Genomic DNA, 25,967 nt, shown 5'->3' on the forward strand with positions numbered 1-25,967 from the left:
ATCTTGGCTCAATACAGCCTTGACCACCCAGACTCAAGTGATCTTCCCACTTCAGCTCCTGAGTAGCTGAGCTCACAGGCACGCGTGCCACAACTCTTGGCTAATTGTTAAATTTTAAAATTTTTTATTATTTATTTATTATTTTTTTTTGAGACAGCGTCTCACTCTGTCACCTAGGCTGGAGTGCAGTGGCATGATCTGCTCACTGCAACCTCCGCCTGCCGGGCTCAAGTGATTCTCCTGCCTCAGCCTCCCAAGTAGCTGGGATTACAGGCACCTGCCACCACACCTGGCTAATTTTTGTATTTTTAGTAGAGTTGGTGTTTCACCACATTGGCCAGGCTAGTTTCAAACTCCTGACCTCAGGTGATCTGCCTGCCTCAGTCTCCCAAAGTGCTGGGATTACAAGCATGAGCCATCATGCCCGGCCAATTTTTAAACATTTTTATTGTAGAGACAGGGTCTTGCTGTGTTTTCCAGGCTGCTCTCGAACTCCTGGGCTCAAGAATCTCATAATTTATGGCCCATAGTAAGCACTCAACACAAATTTGTGTTAAATGAATATTAAATAAATATAATATTATATATATGTATGTATGTGTATATGTATGTGTGTGTGTGCGTGTGTGTGTGTATTGAGAGGTGAGAGGGTCTCGTTTGGTTGCCCAGACTGGAGTACAGTGGCACAATTTTGGTTCACTGTAACCTTAAACTCCCAGGCACAATCAATCCTCCCACCTCAGCCTCCTGAGTAGCTGGGACCACAGATGTTGCCAACACACCCAGCTAATTTTTGTATTTTTTTGTAGAGACGGGTTTCACCATGTTGCCCAGGCTAGTCTTGAACTCCTGGGCTCAAGTGATCCTCCTATCTCAGCCTCTCAAAGTGCTGGGTTTACAGGTGTGGGCCATCCCGTCCAGCCTAAATATATTTTTAAGACTTTTTATTTTGAAACATTTTGACTATACAAAATTAGAGAGAATAATATAATAAACTCCCAGTACTCATTTCCCAGTTTGAACAATTATCAATCTTATTTCAACTCTATCTCCATTTACTCCCAAGTCCTCTTCCCAACCCACATCCACAGTGATTATTTTGAAGTAAATCAAATGGGATGCTTTTTTTAACATGGAATTTTTTAAAAAAGAATATAACTTAGCAGAACTGTATAATGAAAATCCAGACTTGAAGTGGGGAGAGGTTAATAGAAGGGATGATTCCAAATATTATAGTTTATGACATGTTTTAATATTAGGCCAGGTGCGGTGGCTCACACCTGTAATCCCAGCACTTTGGGAGGCCAAGGCGGGCAGATCATGAGGTCAGGAGTTCGAGACCAGCCTGGCCAGCATAGTGAAACCCCATCTCTACTAAAAATACAAAAATTAGCTGGGGCATAATGGTGCATGCCTCTAGTCCCAGCTACTCAGGAGGCTGAGGCAGGAGAATCGCTTGAACACGGGAAGCAGAAGTTGCGGTGAGCTGAGATTGCACCACTGCACTCCAGCCTGGACAAAAGAGTGAGACTGTCTCAAAAAACAAAACAAAACATATGTTTTAATATTTTGAAAAAGAAACATTGAAAATATATACTTCAATACTCATTTTTACAAAATGTTTTGTCCACATTTCAGTTCCTTCAGGGCAGCTCCCTGGTAGGTCAATTGTTGTGTTAAAAAACTTGCTAGAGAAAAACTTATTTTTACTTACCAAAGCCAAAAAGACTATGAGCCTTGCCAGTTCAATGGTCCGTCCATTCACAGCTTTACTAGCCATGAAAGTGAAACAGATGTTGTTTCCACTTAGCATTAGGAGACGTGCATTATTCTCTAGAAGCCATTCACGGGGAACCACTTTTATTAGAGGAAGAACAATTATTTAATGAGAAATCACACAACAGCTATAGTAAATACTATTAAGTACATGCAATATTTTATCACTTTATTGGAAATACAATTAGTGCCAAGGGAAATGCTCAGAAAAAAATGCTCTAGTTTTCCAATTATGGCATTCAGTCAGAGACAGGTTATTGCCATGTCATGGAGGCTCTTACAAATGTACTAATAATATAAACAAAGCAATTCTCCTACACATAGGTCAGCAGGCAAAGTGTTCTAATCCTGTGCAAGGAAAGCATCCTTGTAAACTTTAGAATCTAAAGGATTATGCAGGAATAGGAATAATTGTTTCACCTTTCCTTTACTCACAGAAGAGGGCTTCTTACAGAACCTAGGAGGGTGTTTCTAAGAATTTACAACATGGGAGTAATTGAGCTAATTAAACAAAGAGGCTTTCAAATAATAATAATAATAAATGTTTATTTATAAAATTGGCAAGCAAAGGAAAGTAAGTTGATTATATGCATTCTCTTCAAACATAATGCCAAACTCTTTAAATATTTTAGAGCATTCAGTGATTTCCAACAGGCACATCATTTGTTACCTGTAGAATTATCTTCACAATTTTATAACTGTATTTTAACAACAAATTTCTATTACTCTATGTTAGTAAATATATTTTTTACCTGATAGTTCATCTACAAGACTGATAACATCATCTGCTGTCCACTCTTTAGTGCTAGCATCATATAGTAACTTAATGGCATCAGCCAAACCTTTCAGACTGAATTCATCTGTAGGTTCTTCTATCATTTTCTGCCAAACCACCTGTCCTGAATTGAAACAAAAACGAGACTATGACAGAATAGTTGGCTTTGTGATAAAGACTTGTTTAAAAAGGAAAGTGAATTGCATAATGCAATCCCATTACTTATACAAGCTACTTTCATTTTAACTTTCAAAACAAGAAGTCAATTCTGGTAATAGTATAGATTTGAACGTTTCCGGCTGGGCGTGGTGGCTCATGCATGTAATCCCAGCACTTCAGGAGGCCAAGGTAGCAGGATCACTGGAGGTACAGAGTTTGAGACCAGCCTGGCCAACATGGTGAAACCCCGTCTCTACTAAAAATATAAAAATTAGCCAGGCATGGTGGTGCACGCCCGTAGTCCCAGCTACTCAGGAGGCTGAGGCACAAGAATCGCTTGAACCTGGGAGGCGGAGGTTGCAGTGAGTGGAGATTGGGCCACTGAACTCCAGCCTGGGCGACACAGCGAGACTCTGTCTCAAAAAAATGTGTGTGTGTGTGTGTGTGTGTGTGTGTGTGTGTGTGTGTGTATGCTTCTTGGCCAGGCACAGTGGCTCATGTATGTAATTCTAGCACTTGGGGAGGCCAAGGTGGGAGGATCACTTGAGCCCAGGAGTTTGAGAGCAACCTGGGTACCGACCCTGCAGGAGATCGAGACCATCCTGGATAACACGGTGAAACCCCGTCTTTACTAAAAATACAAAAAATTGGCCAGGCGCAGTGGCTCATGTCTGTAATCCCAGCACTTCGGGAGGCCGAGGTGGGCGGATCACAAGGTCAGGAGATCGAGACCATTCTGGCTAACATGGTGAAACCCCATCTCTACTAAAAATACAAAAAATTAGCTAGGTGTGGTGACAGGCGCCTGTAGTCCCAGCTACTCGGGTGGCTGAGGCAGGAGAATGGTGTAAACCCGGGAATTGGAGCTCACAGTGAGCCGAGATTGCGCCACTGCACTCCAGCCTGGGTGACAGAGCAAGACTCCGTCTCAAAAAAAAAAAAAAAAAAAAAAAAAATTAGCTGGGTGTGGTAGCACGTGCGTGCAGTCCCAGCTACTTGGGAGGCTGAGGCAGGAGAATCACTTGAACCCAGGAGGTGGAGGTTGCAGTGAGCCATGATCACACCACTGTGTGCATGCGTGCATGTGTGTGTGTGTGTGTGTGTGTGTGTATAAATATATGCTTCCTAAATATATATATGCTTCCTAAAGTAAAAATAATGAACCAGTTACGTTACACCCCTGAAAAATGGGTGCTCACCATCTTGAGGAGATATTGGCCCAAAGATGATATACAGTAATCTTGCCTGATTCACCATTGGCCATGGTTTTAATATTCGTGTCAACCAAAAAGCAGAATCACTTTGATGTGTCCAATGATCAAGGAGGACATTCCTACAGAAGAGTCTGATTCTTAACTCCAGTTTTCGGGCACTTCCTATGAAGACAAAAGAATTGTAAATCATTCTTCATAGAAAGGCTGCTGTGCATATTGAATAGTGATCAAAGCAACTTATTAATCATTATGGTTAGTGATAGTAAACTAGGTTTCTAAACAGGAAGTAACCAAGAGATTATCTATTCTTAAACTCCCCTAACTTCATAATTTGTCTATCTACTTACTTACTCTTATCTTCCTGATTTATAGCCAATATTTTGAATAATGGGTCAATAAATCAAAAGACATGCTTAAACTTACCAGACTCTTGTACAATTTTGGATTTAAAAAGAAATAAATGCAGAGAAAGGTCAAAGACATACATCATTAATATACTTTGTACTGAAAGTGTCACTTCATTTTCCTCTATGAAAATTTTATGGCCAGGTACGGTGACTCATGCCTGTAATGCCAGCACTTTGTGAAGCCGAGGTGGGAGGATCACTTGAGGTCAGGAGTTCAAGACCAGCCTGGCCAACATGGCGAAACCCTGTCTCTACTAAAAATACAAAAAATTGGCTGGGTGCAGTGGCTCACGCCTGTAATCCCAGCACTTTGGGAGGCTGAGGTGAGCAGATCACGAGGTCAGGAGATTGAGACCATCCTGGCTAACACGGTGAAACTCTGTCTCTACTAAAAATACAAAAAATAAGCCGGGCATGACGGCGGGCGCCTGTAGCCCCACCTACTTGGGAGGCTGAGGCAGGAGAATGGCATGAACCCGGGAGGTGGAGCTTGCAGTGAGCCAAGATCGCGCCACTGCACTCCAGCCTGGGCGACAGAGTGAGACTCCGTCTCAAAAAAAAAAAATATATATATATATATATATATGTATGTATGTGTGTGTATATATACATACATACATATATGTATATATACATATATATGCATGTACGTACATACATACATACATATATATGCATACATATATATACACACATACATACATATATATATATATATAAAAATTAGCCAGGCAGTGGCGGTGGCACATGCCCGTGATCCCAGCTACTCAGGAGGCTGAGACAGAAGAATCACTTGAACCCGGGAGACAGAGGTGGCAGTGAGCTGAGATCTCATCACTGCACTCCAGCCTGGGTGACAGAGCTAGACTTTGTCTCAACAACAACAAAAAAAGAAAATGTTATGTTGCTGTTGTTGATAGATATGGGGTCTTGCTCTGTCACCCAAGCTGGAGTGCAGTGGCATGACTGATCATAGCTCACTACAACCTTGAACTCCTGAGCTCAAGCAATCCTCCCACCTCAGCCTCCCTAGTAGTTGGGACCACAGGCTAATTTTATTTGTTGTAGCGACAGAGGTCTCACTGTATTGCTCAGGCTGGTTTTGAACTCCTGGCCTCAAGTGATCTTCCCACCTTAGCCTCCCAAAGTGTTGAGATTACAAAGCATGAGTTACCGCACTCGGATATAAAAATTTTAGATTAACGGCCGGGCACGGTGGCTCATGCTTGTAATCCCAGAACTTTGGGAGGCTGAGGCAGGTGGATCATGAGGTCAGGAGATCGAGACCATCCTGGCTAGCACGGTGAAATCCCGTCTCTACTAAAAATACAAAAAAATTAGCCGGGTGTGGTGGCAGGTGCCTGTAGTCCCAGCTACTCGGGAGGCTGAGGCAGAAGAATGGGTGTGAACCCGGGAGGCAGAGCTTGCAGTGAGCTGAGATCATACCACTGCACTCTAGCCTGAGCGACAGAGCCAGAATTTGTCTCCAAAAAAAAAAAAAAAAATTTAGATTAACATAGGACTACTTTTTCAAAAGCTTTACTGAGATATAAATCACATACCATACAATTTACCCATTTAAAGTGTACAATTCAATGGTTTTTAGTATATTCACAGATATGTGCAGCCATCACCACAGCCAATTTTAGAACATTTTCATCACTTCAAAAAGACATCCTGTTCTTTTTGCTATCATCCTGTTATCTCTCTGTCCTTTACCACCCCCAGCCCTAAGCAACCAATACTCTACTTTCCATCTCCATGGATTTCCCTATTCCAGACTTTTTTTTTTGAGACAGAGTCTTGCTCGTCACCCAGGCTGGAGTGCAGTGGTGCGATCTTGGCTCACTGTAACCTCTGTATCCCAGGTTCAGGCGATGCTCCTGTCTCAGCCTCCCGAGTAGCTGGGATCACAGGTGCTCCTCACCATGCCTGGCTAATTTTTTTGTATTTTTAGTAGACATGGGGTTTTGCCATGCTGGCCAGGCTGGTCTCGAACTCTTGACCTCAGGTGATCCACCTGCCTCGGCCTCCCAAAGTTCTGGGATTACAGGTGTAAGCCACCACGCCCCGCCCCTATTCTGGATTTTTATACGAATGAAATCATATAGTATGTGGCATTTTGTGACTGGCTTATTTCACCTAATACAGTGTTTTCAAGGTTCATCCATGTTGTAGCATATATCAGCACTTCATTCTTTCATTCTTCTTTTTCCTTCAACTTTTAAGTTCAGTTACATGTGCAAGACGTGTGGGTTACACAGGTAAATGTACCATGATAGTTTGCTGCACAGATCATCCCATCACCTATATATTTATTTATTTATTTTTATTATACTTTAAGTTCTGGGATACATGGGCAGAACGTGCAGGTTTGTTACACAGGTATACATGTGCCATGGTGGTTTGCTGCACCTATCAACCCACCATCTACATTAGGTATTTCTCCTAATATTATCCCTTCCCTTGCTCGCATCCCCCCATCACCTAGATATTAAGCCCAGCATCCATTAGCTATTCTTCCTGATGTTCTCCCTCCCCCAACCCCCATAGCACTTCATTCTTTTCAATGGCCAAATAATATTCTATGGTATGGATGTACTACTACATTTTGTTTATCTATTGACCCATTGATGGACATCTGAGATGTTTCCATCTTTTGGCTACTATGAATAATGCTGCTATTAACATTCATGTAGGCCAGGCATGGTGGCTCATGCCTGTAATCCCAGCACTTTGGGAGGCTGAGACAGGCAGATCACTTGAGCCTAGGAGTTTGAGACCAGGCTGGACAACATGGTGAAACCCCATCTCTATAAAAAATACCAGAAAAATTAGCTGGGTATAGTGGTATGTGCCTGTAGTCCCAGCTACTCGGGAGGCTGAGGTTGGAGGATTGCTTGAGCCCAGGAAGTGGAGGTTGCAGTGAGCCAAGATCATACCTCTGCACTTCAGCCTGGGTGATAGAGCCAGACCCTGTCTCAAAACAAAATAAAACAAAACAAAACAACAACAAAACCATTCATGCATAAGTTTCTGTGTGGTCATGTTTTCATTTCTCCTGGGGCTATATACCTAGAAGTGAAATTGATGGATCATATAACTCTATGTTTAATCATTTGAGAAACTGTCAGACTATTTTGCAAAGTGACTGCACCATTTTACTTTCCCGCCAGCAATATATGAGGATTGTTGTCACATTCTCACTAACACTTATTATCTAAATCAAACTTTCTGATTCTAGCCATCCTAATGGAATGTGAAATGGTATATTACTATTTCTTTGCTTTTCTGAGACAGTGTCTCACTCCGTTGCCCATGCTAGAATACTGTAGAGCAGTCATGGCTCACTGCAGCCTCAACCTTCAGGGGCTCAAGTGATCCACTTCAGCCTCGTGAGTAGCTGGGATTACAGGTGTGAGCCACCTTGCCCAGCCTATCACTGTTTTCTTATGACAGCTTTATTGAAATATAATTTATATACCATAAAATTCAACCATTTAAAGTGTGCAATTCAACGGTTTATAGTATATTATTAATTTTCTTATATTGTGGTAAAATATAGATCACAAAAAATTTGCCATTCTAACCATTTTTAAGTATGCAATTCAGTGGCATCATTTATATTTACACTGTTGTTCAACCACCACACTGTCTATTTCCAAAAGTTTTTCATCATCTCAAACACAAACTCTGTAACCATTAAGCAATAACTCCCCACGCCCCCCTCCCCTCAGCTCCTGGTAACCTCAAATCTACTTTCTGTCTCTATGAATTTGCCCGTTCTAGGTATCTCATGTAAGTAGAATCATGTAATATTTGTCCTTGTGTTCCTGGCTTCTCTCACTTAGCATAATGTTTTCAAGGTTCATCCATGTTGCAGCATATACCACATTTTGTTTATCCATTCACCTGGTCTTGTTTGTTTTGTTTTTTTTTTTCTGAGATGGAGGGCCTCCTCTGTCACCCAGGCTGGAGTGCAGTGACTGGATCATGCCCGCCTAATTTTTTTTTTTTTTTTTTTTGGAGATGGGGATCTTGCTATGTCACCCAGGCTGGTCTCTAACTCCTAGGCTCAAGTAATCCTCCCACTTCAGCCTCCTAAAGTTCTGAGATTACAAGCATGAGCCACTGCCCTCTGCCTGCAATGACCATTCATAGGCATGTGTCCTTGTGCATATTGTAGGAGTTTCTCAGAGGGAAACAGCTCAATATAAGGTTCTATAATTTAAAAATACGAAATATTTCTGGCATATAGAAAGGTTTACAGGATGCTATAATGAGCTCCTTTGTATCCACCAGCTGGCTTAAGGAATAAAATATCATCAATACAGTTGAAGCCCTCTTTCTCCAATCTCATGCTGCTTTTTGCCTCACTGTCTTATTCGATATTTATCATTCCCTTACATTTCTTTGTCCTTTTACTATATATGTATGCCACAATTTATTTTATTTTTATTTTTTTGAAAAGGGGTCTCTGTTGCCTAGGCTGAAGTGCAGTTACTTGATCTCGGCTCACTACAGCCTCAATCTAGTGGGCTCAAGCTATCCTCCCACCTCAGCGTCCTGAGTAGCTGGGACTACAGGTACATACCATCATGGCTGGCTAATTTTTTGTAGAGACAAGGTCTGCTACATTGCCTAGGCTGGTCTTGAACTCCTGGCCTCAAGTGATCTTTCTGCCTTGGCTTCCTAAAGTGTTGGGATTTCAGTTGTGAGCCACGGCACCTGGCCCACTATTTATTTATTTATTGAGACAGAGTCACACTCTGTTGTTCAGGTTGAGTGCAGTGGTGTGATCACAGCTCACTGCAGCCTCGACCTCCCAGGGTCAAGTGATCCTTTCACCTCAGCCTCCTGAGTAGCTGGGACCACAGGCACACACCACCATGCCCGGATAATTTTTTATTTTTTGTAGAGACAAGGTCTCACTATGTTGCCTAGGCTGCTCTTGAACTTCTGGACTCAAGTGATCCTCCCACCTTGGCTTCCGAAAGTGCTGGGATTTTAGGCATGAGCCACCACATCTGGCCCAAATTACTTTTAATTACATTTTTAAAACTCTGTTTATTTTTTCTATTTTAATCTCTGTATATTATATGTAAATTACAATTTTTTACCTGGTTTGCTGCAGACAGCCATTTGCATCTTGCGGCAGAGATTAGTCAGTTCGCATAAGAAATTATAAACACGATGGCACTCAAGTTCATCCCAACCTGCTGTTAAGGTCTGAGGAAAATAAAGAAAACATTGCGGATATTCAGACTATCAAGTCAAAACGTAAGTCACACCAGGCATGGTGGCTCACGCCTGTAATCCCAACGCTTTGGGAGGCCAAGGTGGGCGGATCACCTGCAGTCAGGAGTTTGAGACCAGCCTGGACAACATAGTAAAACCTTGTCTCTACTAAAAGTACAAAAATTAGCCAGGTGTGGTGGCGGGCACCTGTAATCCCAGCTACTCGAGAGGCTGTCAGAATTGCTTGAACCTGGGAGGCGGAGGTTGCAGTGAGACGAGATCATGCCACTGCATTCCAGCCTGGGCGACAAGAGCAAAGCTCTGTCACAAAAAACAAACAAAACAGGCCGGGCATGGTGGCTCACACCTGTAATCTCAGTACTTTGGGAGGCCAAGGCGTGCAGATCACAAGGTCAGGAGATTGAGACCATCCTGGCTAACATGGTGAAACCCCATCCCTATTAAAAATACAAAAAATTAGCTGGGCGCAGTGGCATGCACCTGTAGTCCCAGCTACTTGAGAGGCTGACAGGAGAATCACTTGATCCCTGAGTGGAGGTTGCGGTGAGCCGAGATTGCGCCACTGCACTCCAACCTGGGCAACAGAGAGAGACTCCGTCTCAAAAACAAAACAAAACAAAACAAAAACAACGTAAGTCACTACTGCCTTATGAGTGTAACTGTTTTTAGCACATGGTCAAGGTGATGTGCAATTTTTACCCATTATGGAACAGTCAAATTAATAACAAATTTATATAAATAAAACATGGAAAGCTCCAAAATCCAGTTTCTTTTTGGTTGGAAAGGAAGTATCTTTTCAGAGAACTTTTTTTTTTTTTTGAGATGGAATCTCACTATGTTGCCCAGGCTGGAGTGCAATGGAGAGAACTTTTTTATTGTTTGTTTGAGAAGGTTTAAATGGTACTGAATCCTGAACTTTGACAAGGTGAGGCAAATAACTAAAACCCTGAACACAGTTTAGATATCTCACTTACAACCATGCTGTGGCTTTAAGACTAGAGTAGAACCCCTTTGACCACCCCCCCCCCAGTTGTCATTTATGATATTGCTTATAAATGAGAATGATCCAATTTCAATGTGACAATTCTGAGCATTTATTTATGACTTTTTTTTTTTTTTTTTTTTTGGTAGAGATGGGGTTTTGTCATGTTGGCCAGACTGGTCTTGAACTCGTGACCTCAGGTGATCGGCCTGCCTCAGCCTCCCAAAGTGCTGGAATTACAGGTGTGAGCAACTGTGCCTGGCTATTTATGACTTTTGAATGTGAACAACCAAAAAACTTTCATTGGCTGGGCACAGCAGCTCATGCCTGTAATCCTAGCACTTTGGGAGGCCGAGGCAAGTGGATCACTTGAGGTCAGGAGTTTGAAACCAGCCTGGCCAACATGGTGAAACCCTGTCTCTACTAAAAAAAAAACCACACACACACACACACAATATCTAGGTGTGGTGGCAGGCCCCTGTAATCCCACCTACTTGGGAGGCTGAGGCAGGAGAATCACTTGAACTCTGGAGGCCGAGGGTGCAGTGAGCTGAAACCGTGCCACTGCACTCCAGCCTGGGTGACAGAGCGAGACTCCGTCTCAAAAAAGAAAAAAAAAATCAATCTGGCCAGTCGTGGTGGCTAACGTCTGTAATTCCAGCACTTTGGGAGGCTGAGGTGGGCAGATCACCTGAGGTCAGGAATTTGAGACCAGCCTGACCAACATGGCAAAAACTTGTCTCTATTAAAAATACAAAAATTAGCTGGGTGTGGTAGCACATACTTGTAATCCCACCTATTTGGGAGGCTGAGGCAGGAGAATTGCTTGAACCTGGGAGGTGGAGGCTGCAGTGAGCCGAGATCGTGCCACTGCACTCCAGCCTGGGCGAGAGAGCGAGACTCTGCCTCAAAAATTAATTAATTAATTAATAAAAACTAATCTTATTCCCTGTGGAAGGACATACAAGAAACTGATAACTGATTATTTCTGGTGAAGGAAACTCAGTGGACAAGGAGAGAGACTAACTTTTTACTTTATACATTTTGTACCCTTGGAATTGTACAAGAATACATACATAGGTATTACATGTCCCAAAGAAAGAAAGAAGTAAGTAAAAAACAAAATTAAATAAGAAAAATCTGTCTTGGAAGAAGACTAGTAGGAGGGCTTAGACCCCTGGGATCTGGGTGAGTAGGAGTTGGTGGTTGGTAGGCTGAGCACAGCAAGATTCTTACAGGTGCAGTGCCTGCCTCACAAGGTTGTTGTAAATTTAAATTAGTTAATACATGTTGTTGGGTGTGGTCGCTCACGCCTGTAATCTCAGCACTTTGGGAGGCCGAGGTGGGTGGACTGCTTGAGGTCAGGAGTTCGAGACCAGCCTGACCAACATGGTGAAACCCTGTCTCTACTAAAAATACAAACAAATAATTAGCCAGGTGTGGTGGTGGGCGCCTGTAATCCCAGCTACTCAGGAGGCTGAGGCAGGAGAATCGCTTGAACCTGGGAGGCGGAGGTTGCAGTGAGCCAAGATCATGCCATTGCACTCCAGCCTGGGTGACAGAGTAAGACTCCGTCTCAAAAAAAAAAGAAAAATACATAAAAATATATTAGTCAATACATGTAAACTGCTTAGAACAATGTTTGGCACATAGTAAGCTGAATAAACGCTAGTTATCTTCTTTGTTTACAATAAAAGATTAGTCAAAATGTTCTTGAAATAATACAACCGATTACTAATATCACACCTTAAACAACTAGCCCAAGACTAAACTCATTGTATAGATAAATACAGATACACACATGTACACACATCATCCCATAATATTTCTAATCTTTACAACTAGTAGAAACTTTGAGGACACCAATTCTTCAGGAGGAGTAACCTTCATTCAGCATATAGAATGGTTTGGGGGATAAATAAATGTCAAACATTTTTTACCACTGAGAAACTCAAAACAAAAATCTGAGATAGCAAACACTATTAGATTAATACATTCTCAAATCTTTATTTTGCTCTTCTTAAGATTATTATAACTTTATTAACCTATGAAAAGAGAGACTGGATATTCTATTTTTTATCAGTTCCAAAGGTATCCCTTTTCTTCTCTGATTTAAAAAAATGTACCTGTAAAAACATGCCATAACATGTTAATCCTAAACACTGCATAGGAGCTGCGCAGCCATTGAATTTAAAGCAGGAAACCTGTAAAGAGAACAATGTTAATACCTCCTTGTCAGTGAAACTATAGTTTGACAATGGTGGAACAATGGTTTGACATTCAAATTTGATGGAAATAAGCAAGAATTTTTTCAGCACCTATTCTGATCAACATTGGTTACATAGGTGGGGATTATAAAAGTAGTATAAAAGTCTCGGCCGCGCACGGTGGCTCACGCCTGTAATCCCAGCACTTTGGGAGGCCGAGGCAGGCGGATCACGAGGTCAGGAGATCGAGACCATCCTGGCTAACATGGTGAAACCCCATCTCTACTAAAAATACACAAAAATTAGCTGGGTGTGGTAGTGGGCACCTGTAGTCCCAGCTACTCAGGAAGCTGAGGCAGGAGAATGGCATGAACCCGGGAGGCGGAGCTGGCAGTGAGTCGAGACCGCGCCACGGCACTCCAGCCTGGGTGACAGAGTGAGACTCCATCTCAAAAAAAAAAAAAAGTCTCTACTCTCAAGGAGTTCACAATTTATTTAATAATAATAATTTTTTATTTTTATTTTTTATGATGGAGTCTTTGTCTGTCACCCAGGCTGGAGTGCAGTGGCATGATTTTGGCTCACTGAAGCCTCCGCCTCCCAATTTCAAGCGATTCTCATGCCTTAGCCTCCCAAGTAGCTGGAATTACAGACACCACCAGGCCTGGCTAATTGTTGTACTTTTAGTAGAGACGGGGTTTCACCATGTTTTATAACTTCTTGTATAAAACCTTTTGCCAGTTTAGTAGAGATGGGGTTTCATGCCTGTAATCCTAGCACTTTGGGAGGCCAAGGTGGGCGGATCACGAGGTCAGGAGTTCAAGATCAGCCTGACCAACATGGTGAAACCCCGTCTGTACTAAAAATACAAAAATTTGCTGGGCGTGGTGGCACACGCCTGTAATCCTAGCTACTTGGAAGGCTGAGGCAGGAGAATTGCTTGAATCTGGGAGGCGGAGGTTACACCGAGCTGAGATCGTGCCATTGCACTCCAGCCTGGGCGGCAGAGCGAGACTCCATCTCCAAAAAAAAAAAAAAAAAAAAAAATTAGCCGGGTGTGGTGGCACACGCCTGTAATCCCAGCTACTCGGGAGGCTGAGTCAGGAGAATGGCGTGAACCCGGGAGGCGGAGCTTGCAGTGAGCCGAGATCGCGTCACTGCACTCCAGCCTGGGGGACAGAGTGAGACTCCGTCTCAAAAAAAAAAAAGTTATATTTATGAATGTCATGCTTTAGGAAGTATAATCTTAATTCAGCATACACAACGGTTTGGGGAGTAATTAATTGGATGACAGAAAGGTCATCTGGGAAGCTGCTATAATAATATAGACCAGAACTCAATGCAAATGCTGACATGAAAAAGTTGGCCGGGCAAGGTGGCTCATGCCTGTAATCCCAGCACTTTGGGAGGCCAAGGTGGGCAGATCATCTGAGGTCTGGAATTCGAGACCAGACTGTTCAACAGGGCAAAACCTCGTCTCTACTAAAAGTACAAAACTTAGCCAGGTGAGGTGGTGGGTGCCTGTAATCCCAGCTACTCAGGAGGCTGAGGCAGGAGAATAGCTTGAACCCAGGAGGTGGAGGTTGCAGTGAGCCGAGATCATGCCGCTGCACTCCAGCCTGGGTGACAAGAGCGAGACTCCGTCTCAACAAAAAAAAAAAAAAGAAAAAGAAAAAGTCAGTGTTTCAGAAATAGCAGATACCACTGAGTGTAGAACTGAACCATCAAGGGTTGGACGTATGCTTGGATTTGTATATAAAACTGAGTCTTATAAAGAGAATATGCCCAAACATATTAATACACATTTCTAAGCCTATTATCATAAAATGTTTGTCTTTTATATATTAAAAATATTTTCCTATGTTTCTATACATTTAAATAAAATTTCAAAATTCAGAAATTATTTCACTTTAATACAATATCTAAATCACTATTTTAAAACTTCCTTAGGATTTGTATGTGGTATAAAATATACTTTATACTCTGAGAAACCTAATAAACTTGAATGATGTGCTTAGTTATATATGAAAATTGTTTTATAACAAGTGAAAGATTACTACATTTCGACATTATATAATCTCTAAGTACTTGGTAGAGTATTAGATTATAATAAATCAATTTTTTAGTGCTAATTCATGAAATTCTACTAATACAGAGTAAAATGAGCATAAGATAATAATAAAATATCTTTACTGGATATCAAGATTGTAAACTAATTTAGAAGTATGATCTTACTTCTGTGAGTATCTTGTGAATGTATTTTAGCCTTTCCTTGGTGGGTAGCAGCAATGTGCATCTTTTAAACAGTAGACCTAAGAAAGTAAAGAGACATAAGAAAAAATGACAACAATACAATTAAGAACATCAATAGAGCACAGAATAATGTTTCCTGAAAGTCAAATATGGTATATCACAGTGGACTATGAGTTGATATGATTTCTAAGAGAAAGTTTGGGAGGAAGGGTGCAAAACACTTTCCATTTATGGTATTTACCAAGTGACTCTGATGCTCATCTAAGAGGCCTTGGCATAAAATCTTCCAAAAAATTGTTAAATTGCTACTATAGGACACATGGAAAAATACATAGAGTATAAAAGATACAATAAGACAAAGACGTACTAGAGAAATTTTATTTTGTCTTTATTCCATAGAAAAGAGATTTCAATATCTCTTGAAATTAACCTTATGTCCACAAAGGAAAATGTTTTAAGAGTTGTTAATCTAAAACATGAAAAGAATGAGAAAACAGATTTCTTTTTTTTTTTTTTGAGACAAGGTCTTACTCTGTCGCCCAGGCTGAAGTGCAGTGCCATGCCATCATGGCTCACTGCTGTCTCGACCTTGTGGGCTCCAGTGATCCTCCCACTTCAGCCTCCCAAGTAGCTAGGACCACAGGCGTGTGCCACCAAGCCCAGCTAATTTTATTTTATTTTTCTTGATACAAAGTCTCGTTCTGTCACCAGGATGAAGTGCAGTGGCGTCATCTCCGCTCACCGCAACCTCCACCTCCCAGGTTCAAGTGATTCTCCTGCCTCAGCCTCCCGAGTAGCTGGGACTACAAGTGCACACCGCCACGATCAGCTAATTTATGTATTTTTAGTGACGAGGTTTCACCATGTTGGCCAGTATGGTCTTGATCTCTTGACCTCATGATCCGCCTGCCTCGGCCTCCCAAAGTTCTGGGATTACAGGTGTGAGCCACCATGCCCGGCCCAAGCCCAGCTAATTTTTAAAAAACATTTTTTTGCGTAGAGACAGGGTCTTGCTTTGCTGCTCAGGCTGGTCTCAAACTCCTGGGTTCAAGTAATCCTTCCACCTTGACCTCCCAAAGCACTGGGATTAAATTGCACTGGGCCGAGAAAACAGGTTGTGCATCCCTCTCTCCAAATACAAAAATTTAAGTCATAACTACTTAAAATTTCAGAAGCTAGATTTTTTTTTTCCACACAGAAAGTATCCAGTTAGGATGAAATATCTATCTCTTCCTTCTAAGATATCCTTTTATGGGACTTGCATGCTAAGAATGTATAGGATTTTGTATACAGATACTTTAAAAAGAAAAAAAAAAACTCCTCAATTTCTCAGTGAGATGTGTAACTTGAGCTACAGTGACAGGAAGTGTGTGATTTGTTTCCTCTAACTTTAAACGTTCTATTTTCCTAAAATGGCCATACATTGTTAACATTCCTATGAGGGCAAATGTCCTCAAACTAAAAATAAGATATATGGTAGGAAAATATATACCTGAACCTCATGACTTTTTTCAGCTTTCATCTTCTTTGTATTTACGTTTTTACATAAGATTATAATTACTTTATATAATTCTGAAGAATCTATAGGAGTCTAACTTATTTTTAGAAGTTGCTATGTTTGAGTAACACATGAACAGAATTGAGTTTTGAACAAAAACTCTCTTTATTTTTGTATATAAAAAGACATTTTTCATACTTGACAACTAAGGGAAAAGAAAAAAAAGACATTTTTCAGTGTTTGGTTTTTAAGCTGAGTTCTTTCCCTTCATACTTTGGTATCCAGTTTCACAGCATATCATAACTAAGGAATTCCAGGCATTAATCCTTAGAATTCTACTCCTGGGCACAATTGATCCTCCTGCCTCAGCCTCCTGAGTACCTGGGACTACAGGCACACGTGACTGCATCCAGCCTTATTTTGGTATGCTGATTGCCTAATATAAAACTCCTATTTTTAAGGATTACAACTTACCATAAACCCAATACTGGCTGTTAAAAAAAAAAAAAAAAAAAAAAACCAAAAAAAAAAACCACATGTGCTCTGCTATACCCTTTAGGGACGAACTTTTTTAAAGTTCGTCCCTAAATAGAGTCAGATGTAATGTTCTTTCCACATTGGCCATCTGCTCTGTTTTATATGAAGAAACAAATTAAAATTTATAATTGGCCAAGTATGGTGGCTCATGCCTGTAATCCCAGTACTTTGGGAGGCTGAGGAGGGCAGATCACTTGAGGACAGGAGTTCGAGACCAGCCTGGCCAACATAGTGAAACCCTGTCTCTACTAATACAAAAATTAGCTAGGCATGGTGGTGCATGCCTGTAATCCCAGTTACTGGAGATGCTGAGGCACGAGAATTGCTTGAACCCAGGAGGCAGAGGTTGCAGTGAGCCGAGGTTGTGCCATTGCACTCCAGTCTGGGCAACAGAGTGAGACTCTGCCTCAAAAAAAAAAAAAAAAAAAAAAAAAAGAAAATTATTCTTCAAAGCATTTTGTGTGTGTGTGTGTGTGTGTGTGTGTGTGTGTCTGTGTGTCTGTGTGTATATGAATATGAGACAGGGTCTCACTCTGTTGCCAAAGCCAGAGTGGATTTTCACAATGGACTCACTTCAGCCTCGACCTCTGGGGCTCAAGTAACCCTCCCACCTTAGCATCTTGAGTAGCTGGGACAACAGGTTTTGTCCCCTAATTTGTTTCCTCTAACTTTAAACTTTCTATTTTCCTAAAATGGTAATACACTGTTAACATTCCTATGAAGGCAAATGTCCTCAAACTAAAAATAAGATATATGGTAGGAAAATATATACCTGAACTTCATGACTTTTTTCAGCTTTCAGCTGGGCCACCATGCCCAGATAATTTTTTAATTTTTTGTATAAATGGGGACCTCCCTGTGTTTCTCAGGCTGGTCTTGAACTCCTGGGCTCAAGCGATCCTCCCACCTCGGGTTTCCAAAGTGCTGGGATTACAGGCATGAGCCACTGTGCCCGGCCCAAAGCACACCATTCTGAAAATCTTATTTTAATGTCTGAAAATAAGGCTGGATGCAGTCACACATGCCTGTAGTTTCAGATACTCAGGAGACTGAGGCAGGAGGATCGATTGTGCCCAGGAGTATGGGCCAGCCTGGGCAACACTGCAAGATCCCATCTCAAAAAAAAAATAGTGAAAACAATAATAGATCAGGTAAGAATGACAACATGAGAAAATGGTAAGTATATCAAACATTTACTTAAAGAATTAGTCATAAATCAAGTGTTTGCATCAAAATTAAATAGAAAGTTGAAGTCCTTACATGAATAAAACCATTTAAAAAAGCTATTAAGATCAATACATATTTGTACTTTTTACTGAATTATACATATAAATTGTCTTAGTGTTTTTGTTAGTTTAAGCAATTGAGACTTGATCAGGGAGAAAAATTTCTTTCAGATCAAAACCAAAGTATAAGCTCTACTGTATTACCCAGGTACCACTTCCTCTACAACTAATGATGAATTAAAAATAATTCTTTCTCTTCTTTTTTTTTTTTTTTTTTGAGATGGAGTTTCGCTTTGTCACCTAGGCTGGAGTGCAGTGGCGTGACCTCGGCTCACTGCAACCGCCATCTCCTGGGTTCAAGCAATTCTCCTGCCTCAGCCTCCTAAGTAGCTGAGAATACAGGCATGTGCCACCATGCCCGGCTAATTTTCGTATTTTTAGTAGAGACAGGGTTTCATCATGTTGGCCAGAGTTGTCTTGAACTCCTGACCTCAGGTGATCTTCCTGCCTCGGTCTCTCAAAGTGCTGAGATTACAGGTGTGAGCCACCGCAGCCAGCCGAAAAATTATATTTATAATGAGAAGTAGGAAAAAGTAGTTTCCATATTCTGTTACAGGCTTTACTAAGCCTAATCATAAATACTGAAACCAACAACACTGTAATCAGATCAGATACTTTTCTTTCATTTGGTCTTATTAAATACACAGGTAATCATCAAATACATTTTGATGTATTTACATATCCACATATTCTTATTATCTTAAATCTAAGCATCCTTGGGCTACTAAAAGGCAGTATTCACTTAACTTACTGTTATGCCTTTATTTAAATCACACCATCTTGATATTTGGTTTTATTGCCACGCTTTGATGAATTATAAAGTGGTTTCATAATTAAATCGGTGTTATTAAGTCAAGTCAAAATTACAATTTTACTTCAGCACTCTCACAGACAATAAAATCAATGAATGGAGTAAAAGGCATAAATGATTATAAATTAAGGAACAAAGATTATACAGAATTTGCTTTGATAAGGTCAGTTTAATTATAGCTTAGTGACTTAATAGTAAATGTACTTAAAAAAACATAGTTTCTACTGAGAGGATAAATAATCTTCCATAATAATGTGTTTAAATTTCTATTTTAAAGGACTAGATTATGGTTGAAAGGGAAAAGAGATAAAGAGATAAAACTCACTCGATCCACAGAAAGTGACGCATAGAAAATACATCAATTTCCTAAACCGATAAGCCAGTAGACGTTAAGCATAGGTGACATTGTATCTATATGAAATCTCAAGAATTGACACTTTACATCAAAATGCATTTTCTCACCTTTAAAGATAACTGGTTAAGGGAGTGTTCTCACACTAAAGAGTAAAAACATCATAGAAACAGGCATATTTTGGAATATATTCCATTTCCTACTGGCCTTACAGAATTGTATACTAAGTTTCTCTTAATTAAGCACAGTTCTTTACTTGTTGCAATTCTCATTACATAAGTTACCTAGAGATCTGTAGTGCTCCAGTATAGCAGAGTCTTGTCTCCCGTCAGGCAGCTCAAGGTTATGAAAGTCCTGTAGTAAAAGTCTTTTGCTCCCTGATGAGGTTGAGATATAATTAATAATGTGTTGGCTGACTGTTTTGGACACCATGCTTAGCATGCTGATATCCTTCACTACCAAAAGAAATATATATGTGTATGTATCAATGGCTTAAATGCAAGAACATCACTATTAACACAGTCTATTAACTTACAGGTTAACTCAATCATCACCACTATCACTATCATCATCCCATTGGGAAAAAAGGGAAAAACCTTAAAATTGTTTAAAATCCGGTTCTCAATGAATTAGAGACATGTTTGGATTTACCAATCAAGGTACTATGTCATAATTACAGGCATGTTTTCAAGAGTTTAAGTACTGCTCTGTTCAAAGGAAGATTTAAAAAAATTAACTTAGGGCTAGGTGCAGTGACTCACGCCTGTAATCCCAGCACTTTGGGAGGCCGAGGCGGGCAGATCACTTGAGGTCAGGAGTTCGAGACCAGACTGACCAACATAGAGAAACTCCGTTTCTACTAAAAATACAAAATTATCCAGGCATGGTGGTGCATGCCAGCTACTCGGGAAGCTGAAGCAGGAGAATAGCTTGAACCCAGGAAGTGGAGGTTGCGGTGAGCCGAGATTATGCCACTGCACTCCATCTTAGGCAACAAGAGCAAAACTCCATCTAAAAAAAAAAAAATAATAATAATAATAATAATAATTTAAGTATTGTGCTTTCTCATTGTACTCCTTACCTGACAATAATGAAACTTTAGAAAATAAACACTTAAACTTAATATGAATGTCATTAACATTTTAGTAGGGCCCAAGATGACAAACTAGTTCTCGGGAAAAATTAAAATACTCTATTGTCTTGTGTAGGCTATTCATAAGTTCCCAAACCTCACCTGACAAATATTTTAGAATTATCTGGAATATTTCCAACGGTAAGGCTTTAAAATTTCCAAATGTTGATGTGGGTTGAAAGCCTGAGCCAAGGGTCTTGGAATAACAGCTGGTTTGACGATTACTACGTCTAAGTTTCTGGTTGGGAATCAAAGTGAAATTGGTATTTATTCTGGATGCCATTCTTCTTCTTGTCTCATACATTTATCCTGGTCAGAAAAACAAAGTACAAGAGACAAGAAAGAAAAGAAATTAAAGCAAGAAAGAGCATTTTTTTTTTTTTAAACGAAGAGGTTGATAGTATGATATGCAATAGCTGTTTCTCTGTATTTACAAAAGATTTTTGGTTTTTTTTTGAGACGGAGTCTTGCTCTGTTGCCCAGGCTGGAGTGCAATGGCATAATCTCGGCTCACTGCAACCTCCACCTCCCGAGTTCAAGTGGTTCTTCTGCTTCAGCCTCCTGAGTAGCTGGGATTACAGTCATGTGCCACCATGCCCAGCTAATTTTGTATTTTTAGTAGAGACGGGGTTTCACCATGTTGGCCAGGAAGGTCTCGAACTCCTGACCTCAGGTGATCTGCCCTCCTCAGCCTCCCAAAGTGCTGGGATTACAGGCATGAACTACTGAGCCTGGCCCCACTTACTTTATTACAGCTAAAATTTAAATAGTTTTAAAGTCTCTATTTTCATTTCTTTTTTTATTGTTTCGAACAAAAAAAGTCAGTACTCAGTTTTAAAGAAATAGAAAAACATTACTATGAAATTTTAAAGCTACAATAACATTTTGACTTTTTAAAAGAATATAGGCTGGGTGTGGTGGCTCACGTCTGTAATCCCAACACAAAAAAGTAGGTGGCATTACTATTACCAATTATGTGCTGTATAATACTCAAATAAGCAGTGAATTAAAGTCTTTCTTCTTTTGTTTTTTTGTTTGTTTGTTTTTTTCTGGTCAAAGTCTTGCTTTGTTGCCCAGGCTGGAGTGCAGTGGCATAATAGCTCATTGCAGCCTTGAACTCCTGGGCTCAAACAATCCTCCTGTCTCAGCCTCCTGAGTAGCTGGGACTACAGGTACAGAGCCACCATGCCCAGCTAAAGTAAAAAAAAATTTGTTTTTGTGGAGGCAGTGTCTGCCTGTGTTGCCCAACCTCGTCTTGAACTCCTGAGCTCAAGTGATCTGCCCACCTCAGCCTCCCAAAATGCTGGGATTATAGGCATGACCCACTGTGTGTTAATAAGACTAGAATAAATACATGAATAGTAATAATTCTTCCCTCAATTCCACCTTCTGTTAATAATAGCCACTGGCCGAGCGAAGAGACTCACACCTGTAATCTCAGCACTCTGGGAGGCAGAGGTGGGTGGAACACCTGGGGTCAGGAGTTTGAGACCAGCCTGGCCAACATGGTGAAACCCGTCTCTACTAAAAATACAAAAATTAGGCCGGGCCCAGTGGCTCATTCCTGTAACCCCAGCACTTTGGGAAGCCAAGGCGGGTGGATCATCTGAGGTGAGGAGTTCGAGACCAGCCTGGCCAACATAGTGAAACCCCGTCTCTACAAAAAATACAAAAATTAGCCAGGGATGGCAGTGTGCACCTGTAATCCCAGCTACTTGGGAGACTGAGGCAGGAGAATTGCTGGAAGCTGGGAGGCAGAGGTTGCTGTGAGCCCAGCTAATCTGAAGGGTGAGGCATGAGAATTGCTTGAACCCGGCAAGCAGAGGTTGCAATGAGCTGAGATCATGCCATTGCACTCCAGCCTGGGGCAACACAGTGAGACTTGGTCTCGAAAAACAAACAAACAACAAAAAATAACAATAATAATAATAGTCACTGATGAACCTTAGAAAGGGCCTACGCATCTTGATTTCAAAGACAAATATTTCTTAAACTCATTAAATGCAACTTATTAAAATCACTGATTATTCACTTACACTAAATAATTTTTTTTTTTTAGACGGATTATCGCTCTACTGCCCGGGCTGGCGTGCAGTGGCGCGACGCGATCTCAGCTCACTGCAACCTCCGCCTCCCAGGTTCAAGTGATTCTCCTGCCTCAGCCTCCCAAGTAGCTGGGATTACAGGCGCATGCCACCACTAGTAGCTGGGATTACAGGCGTGTGCTACCACACCCAGCTAATTTCTGTATTTTTAGTAGAGACGGGGTTTCACCATGTTGGTCAGGCTGGTCTGGAACTGCTGACCTCAGGTGAGCCACCAGCCTCAGCCTCCCAAAGTGCTGGGATTACAGGCGAAAGCCACCGCGCCCACCCATTACACTAAATAATTATTTAAACATGTTTACCACACAGCGACTTTGCGTCACTCTATTGTTCTAATTCAGAAAACAATGTCTTTTGTGTATATATACATATACATATACGCATAATTACAACTCCAATCGAAGGCTCCTTGTTTCTGAAGTAACAACTAAGACATTTTCATCAAAGATATATAATTGTATCTGGCCAAAATGCATTTTCTCCTTTCCTACAAATTGCTAAAGTAACATTGTTACTTATACATCTTGAAATGTTACATATCAACTTACATCAATTTAAAATTGGTTACACATTTGAAAACATAACAAAGAAATTTAGTGCTTAGTGAAAAGTACACTCTGAACCTCCTTTGAAACCATACCACAGCGATTGGGGTCAGTATTCAGTGAACACTTAAATTAGGAGATATTTTAAAATTATCATTAAAATTACACAAATAGGCTGGGCATGGTGGCTCACGCCTTAATCCCAGCACTTTGGGAGGCTGAGGCCGGTGGGACACGAGGTCAGGAGATCGAGACCACCCTGGCTAACATGGTGAAACCCCTTCTCTAGTAAAAAAAAAAAAAAAAATTAGCCGGGCATGGTGGCACGCGACTGTAGTCCCAGCTACTCTGAAGGCTGAGGCAGGAGAATCGCTTGAACCCGGGAGGCGGAGGTTGCAGCGAGCCGAGATCACGCCACTGCACTCCAGCCTGGGTGACAGAGCAAGACTCTGCCTCAAAAAAAAAAAAAAAAAAAAAAAAAAAAAAAAAAATTACACAAATAACAACTTTACACAATACAGCTAAACAAGAAGAAAAAAATTAAGTCCACTTATAAACACTTTGGTTTATATAATTTCAGACTTTTACATACATATATTTCTTTTTAACAAAAAAGAGGGATCACTATATATACTACTTTGTAATCTGCTTTTTTCAATGATTCTCTTTCCATGCTAATATCCTTCTACAAGTAATCATATTTTAATGGCTGTGTGTCATTCCACCAAATAAAATCATCTTAATTTGTTTAATCCATAAGGTTGTTTGTAACTTTCACTTTTCACAGTAGGCGTTTTGTTTGTTTGTTTGAGATGGAGTTTCGCACAGTCTCCTGGGCTGGAGTGCAGTGGCGCGATCTCGGCTCACTGCAAGCTCTGCCTCCCGGGTTCAAGCGATTCTCCTGCCTCAGCCTCCCCAGTAGCTGGGACTACAGGCGCCCGCCCCCACGCCCAGCTGATTTCTGTATTTTGAGTAGAGACGGAGTTTCACCGTGTTAGCCAGGCCGGTCTCGATTTCTTGACCTCGTGATCCGCCTGCCTCGGCCTCCCAAAGTGCTGGGATTACAGGCGTGAGCCACCGCGCCCGGCCAACACTGTAGGTGTTTTAAAACATTTTTATTACAATAGCACAAATCCGGCCTTGGCTTCTTCCTGTTTCTCTGAGGAATGTGGAAAGTGAGGCTCGGGCCCGCGGGCTCTTCAAAGACTCTCACCAGGCGGGGACTTCACTGTGTCAACTATGAACAATATACGTGTTTAAAAGAAATATAAATAAAAATTTAAAAATGATAAGCCCAAATTCTTTTAAAACTCAAGTCTCCACTTATAGTTCCTTATTTTCCTCACTCAGAGCTGGACGTTTCGCGGGGAAAAAGCAAGCTTTTGTGAAAATTCTAAAGGTATAATCCTAAATTATTTCTGGTTTCCGCTCATCCCTCTAGCGAATAAGAATCACAGCCCTAAATAATAATAAAATGTTTCATGCCCCCTGTTCTATCCCACTAATTTTGACCGCGGGTGAAAGGTTTTGAGGGTTCAATTGGATGAACCTCCCCGCCCCTCACACCTTTAAGATAAAAACTACATTCACAGCGATTTGTTTTAACATAAAACTCTTGTAAGGGCCCCACCCCGTTTGTCGGGCAGCTGCCCAAAAACATCTCCAAAGCCGCAAACTAGGGAAGCCTAAAGAACATACTGGTCAACATGAGAATCAAACCACACGGGGTACATGTTTCGCTCCCTTCAGTCCATGAAAGATGAAATTATCGCAATAAAATACTGGGGAAAAAAAAACCCTCTTTTACCACAGATTTTGACAGTTTTCCGGCTACACAGTCACAGGAAAGTGGGAGTTAGTCGTTTTGCCCCACCATCCTCAAATTTCTTAGTGTTTAGAAAAGAAAATATCTCCTCAAGAGCTTCCCGCCAGGAGGCGAGAGGGTCAGACTCCCGTAGGCTCCGGAGCTGCAGCCCTACCCACCAGGCGTCCCCGCGGCCTCTAGAATATTGTAGAATCTTCCCAAGAGCCCCCGCGGGAAGGAGGCCCGCCCCCTCATGAATAGCAAGCAGCCTCAGCTCTCGTAGTGCCCGCCTCCCTCATGAATATTGTAGATCTTCCCAGGAGCCCTAGCGGGCAGGAGGCCCCCCCCCCCCCCCCGCCCCCTTATGAATAGCAAGAGAGCCAGCTCCCATGGTGCCCTCCTTCTCATGAATAACTAACGAGGGCGAGGTTCCTGGAACCCAAACTCAGGCCTCAGCCACCCTTCGCTCCAAGCTGAAGACAAGAAGGGGCTGGAGCCGGTACGGTGTGGGGGAGGGGAGGGTGTAGCCCAAGATCCTGAACGCGGCGAGCCACGTCTCTGCTCCACTGCCTTTCCCTTCACCTAGTTTTGAGACTATTTTTGAGTCCCTCCCACCCCCACTAACTCCAGTAGGGCAAGTTACAAGGGGTTTCATCAAACCTTTTGGTAGAAAAAAACCTCCAGCCATTTCTTTTTAAATCTGTCTTGCCGGTGCGGTGGCTCATGCCTGTAATCCCAACACTTTGGGAGGCCGAGGCGGGAGGCTCCCTTGAGTCCAGGAGTTTGAGACCAGCCTGGGCAACATAGGGAGACCCCCCCCCACACACACACACAACCCCGCTCCCGGTCTCTAAATAAACACATA

General features: G+C 41.5%; 1 protein-coding gene across 2 annotated transcripts in view; it reads right to left on the minus strand.

Moving 5' to 3' along the window:
• Positions 1-25,331, minus strand: part of FBXO47 (F-box protein 47) — a 33,217-nt gene extending 7,886 nt beyond the window's left edge. The window contains exons 1-9 of one of the 2 annotated variants that reach the window (XM_054458055.2): positions 25,106-25,331; positions 20,751-20,957; positions 19,801-19,971; positions 15,015-15,091; positions 12,699-12,776; positions 9,452-9,560; positions 3,910-4,086; positions 2,529-2,675; positions 1,715-1,857 (exon numbers count right to left, since the gene is read on the minus strand). In XM_054458055.2, the coding sequence (XP_054314030.2) occupies positions 1,715-1,857; positions 2,529-2,675; positions 3,910-4,086; positions 9,452-9,560; positions 12,699-12,776; positions 15,015-15,091; positions 19,801-19,971; positions 20,751-20,952 (1,104 nt within the window). In that variant the 5' untranslated portion in view covers positions 20,953-20,957; positions 25,106-25,331. The remainder of the gene's footprint in view (positions 1-1,714; positions 1,858-2,528; positions 2,676-3,909; positions 4,087-9,451; positions 9,561-12,698; positions 12,777-15,014; positions 15,092-19,800; positions 19,972-20,750; positions 20,958-25,105) is intronic. The other variant, XM_054458057.2, reaches the window with a different exon arrangement.
• Positions 25,332-25,967: the final 636 nt, after the last annotated feature.

This window comes from Pongo pygmaeus, chromosome 19 (assembly GCF_028885625.2).
Source record: "Pongo pygmaeus isolate AG05252 chromosome 19, NHGRI_mPonPyg2-v2.0_pri, whole genome shotgun sequence".
Classification (NCBI taxonomy): Eukaryota; Metazoa; Chordata; class Mammalia; order Primates; family Hominidae; genus Pongo; species Pongo pygmaeus.